The 2,940-nt window shown below is 47.2% G+C and overlaps 1 protein-coding gene across 1 annotated transcript in view; it reads right to left on the bottom strand.

Annotated features, from left to right (window-relative positions):
* Ube2g2 (ubiquitin conjugating enzyme E2 G2) overlaps nt 1-2,940 on the bottom strand; it is a 23,858-nt gene that overhangs the window by 3,555 nt on the left and 17,363 nt on the right. Inside the window, exon 4 of the mRNA XM_021174042.2 lies at nt 1,029-1,147. Within this exon, the coding sequence (XP_021029701.1) occupies nt 1,029-1,147 (119 nt within the window). The remainder of the gene's footprint in view (nt 1-1,028; nt 1,148-2,940) is intronic.

Genomic DNA, 2,940 nt, shown 5'->3' with positions numbered 1-2,940 from the left:
AAAAAAAAAAGAAAAACCCTGTCTCGGAAAACCAAAAATAAATAAAGACAGAAAGAAAGAAAAAGAAAAACATTTATAAGAAGAAACATTATCCTAAATGCCATCATTGAAATACACCACCACTGTCCATTTCTCTTAGGTAAGTTTGGCTTGGGCAAAGGTGCATGGAAGTCAGCACTTGGGAGACAGACAGGAAGATCAGGAGTTCAAGGCCATCCTGAATATAAATTCTCCATCAAACTTCTCTTATGTATAATAGCTACTAGTAAAAGGAAGAAAGAAACCCCTACTCCCAATCAGGGCATAGTCGCTGACAGTATTATGGGCCCCATAGAGACAGAGATGGAACTCAAGAGTACCAGTGAGTCCTCACCTACTTCCCACTCAACACAGCACAAGTGCTCCATTCCAAGCCTGAGTGACAGGAACTGTTTGTCTAGGGATTCCTAACATGTCCTCGGTGCCTACATTCAGGCTAACTACAGCGTGCCCTCTGCTCTGCAGTAGAACCACTGGTCTGGCCCCCACTGTTTAATGTGCACAACTGTTTTGCTGTGTACACGTCTGTGTACTATACAACAGCCTGGCTCCAGAGAGGCGAGCAGAGGAACCAGATTCCCAGGAGCCTCAGTTGTGAGCAACAATGTGGGTGCTGGCAACTAATGTGCTGGGTCCTCTGCAAGAGCAGCAAGTGCTCTAAACCACTAAGCCACCTCTCTAGCCCAAATCCAAATGTTCGCCATTAAAATGACACTGTAACAAAGGCCAATGTAGGACACAAAGCACTCACGGCCTCAAAATTCTAGTAAGCCCATTAACACAGTGTTAAGTGTGTGCATTTCCCCTCTACATTAAGCTGACCTCAAAATGGCAGTCCTGGTGCTCACACCGTAACTCATTGGTCACAGCTTAGAGTTGAGGGCCACTGTAGAGAAGTGCTGCAGCCCTGTGCCTGCAGGCCCTCCCTGCCTTTCTTAACAGCGTGGCTGGCACTCTGTTGCCTGTCAACCTCATTTAGACACACTTACTGTTGGGATGGAACATCTCACAGGTGAATCTCATCTTCGGAGGGCTCAAGGGGTAGTCAAGTGGGAAACTCAGGATGGCGGGAAAAACACCAAACTCAAAACAAGTGTCTTCAGGGCCCCTGAAAATCAGGAAAGAGACACATTTGCAATGCCAGCCATAACTCAGATGTGCAAAAGGGATACTACCACAGCCTAAAATGGTGCATGAACAATCTAAAGGACTGCTGCTTTCTCTCCCTGGAGAGTCCATCTCAGTCCTTTTCAGTCTAAGGCACAAACACAGCCACAAGCATAGCCGCAGAGCTGTGCACAGTAACTGTACCATAGAGAAACTCAAGCACGCTGCAGGTACTATGGAGGTGACCGTGGGCATGTGGTCCAGCTCCTATGAGGACTCAAGGTGTCAATTCTGGCAGACGGTAATCAAGAAGACTATGCACACAGATGAGAAGCTACGGAATATAGTTCAAAGGACATTTTGAATTTTCAATTATGTCTAAGGTGTGACTTTTAGAACAGATAGGGCACACATGTGATCCTCAACTCATGCTCAATGCACAAGCAGCCTAAGGCCACAGCAGTCCCACCGGACTCTAAGACTCCAATCTGCACCACCCATGTCCTTTTGTGTAAATAAATGGGCCAAGCCATCACAGAAGTCCTGCTCAGGTCCTAGAGATGGGGATGCTGACTGAGACCTGGCGGCAGGGACCTAGGAGTGGGTGGGATGCTGCCAGACACCCACCCCTCCAGTCCAAACCTTACTAATGTGACCCACATCGGCAGTTCAGGAGACCGTGGACACTGTCCACTATAAAAAGTCAGTAGGGCAGGAATCCTGGCTATAAGCTTCCTGCATTAGCATGGGTGAGATCATCTTGCAACAGCCAGCACAGCAGTAAAAACTGGCCCTGCCTGAGAGACCCAGGCCCCGCATCAACAGCAAAGTAGGCAGGGTGGCACACCTGTCTCAACATCCACACTGTCGAGGCAGGATCTAAAGTTGGAGACCAGCATACGCAGCATAGAAAAAAATTTAAAAATTAAAATATATGTTTAAAAAAAATAAAAAACTCTGCTTCCCTGTCTGAGCAGATCTAAGACAGAAAGACCTTCCCACAGGATTTCCACAGACAGGATCCATGTTAGATCCACAGCTCCACAGAGAACTGAAGATGCCAAATGGAGGGGAAATAAGGTATTGATTCAAAAGTCATCTTTACTTACTAGAAAAGACTTTCTCAACGTACAAACTTATCTGGATGTAGTGAAGCCTAGTGTCTAGAGCAACCTGGTCTACACAAGATAAAATTGTCCCAAAACAAAACAAAACCCAAGGCAAGCCAGGATGGGAGGGTGGCTCAGCTGTTGAGAACACACCGCTCTGCAGGGGCTTGAGTCTGAGTCTCAGCACTACAGTGGAGAGTTTGTAAGCACTTTAACTCCGGCTTCAGGAGGCTCCAGCTCTGCTAGCAGCTGTGGGCACTTGCACTTAAGACACACATATATATACCCGTACAGATGCACATATATATACATTTAAGAAATAATACAAAATAACTCTGGGGGAAAAGCAGCCCAGGCTGAGAAAAACAGCCAAGTCTGCAAAGTGCTCAAGAACCAGGACTCAACCCGAGGATCACACGTACACAGGCAGGGCGGCCACACTGGATTCTAACCCAGACACTGGGGAGGTGGAGCCAGGGGGGAAATCACCTTGGTTCACTAGTCAGCCAGCCTCACCAAATTAGCAAACCCCAGGCCAATTGAGAGACCTCGCCCCAAAAATCAAGCTAGACAGCTGTCCTGAGGCTGATGCCCCCAAATATATGCATGTGACACAGATATGCATTTGCACACACACATATGTACATGTACACACACACACACACACACACACACACACACACAC

Source organism: Mus caroli, chromosome 10, assembly GCF_900094665.2.
Source record: "Mus caroli chromosome 10, CAROLI_EIJ_v1.1, whole genome shotgun sequence".
NCBI classification, from domain to species: Eukaryota; Metazoa; Chordata; class Mammalia; order Rodentia; family Muridae; genus Mus; species Mus caroli.
The sequence above is the reverse complement of the archived record's forward strand: the minus strand, read 5'-3'. Positions and strand labels throughout refer to the sequence as shown.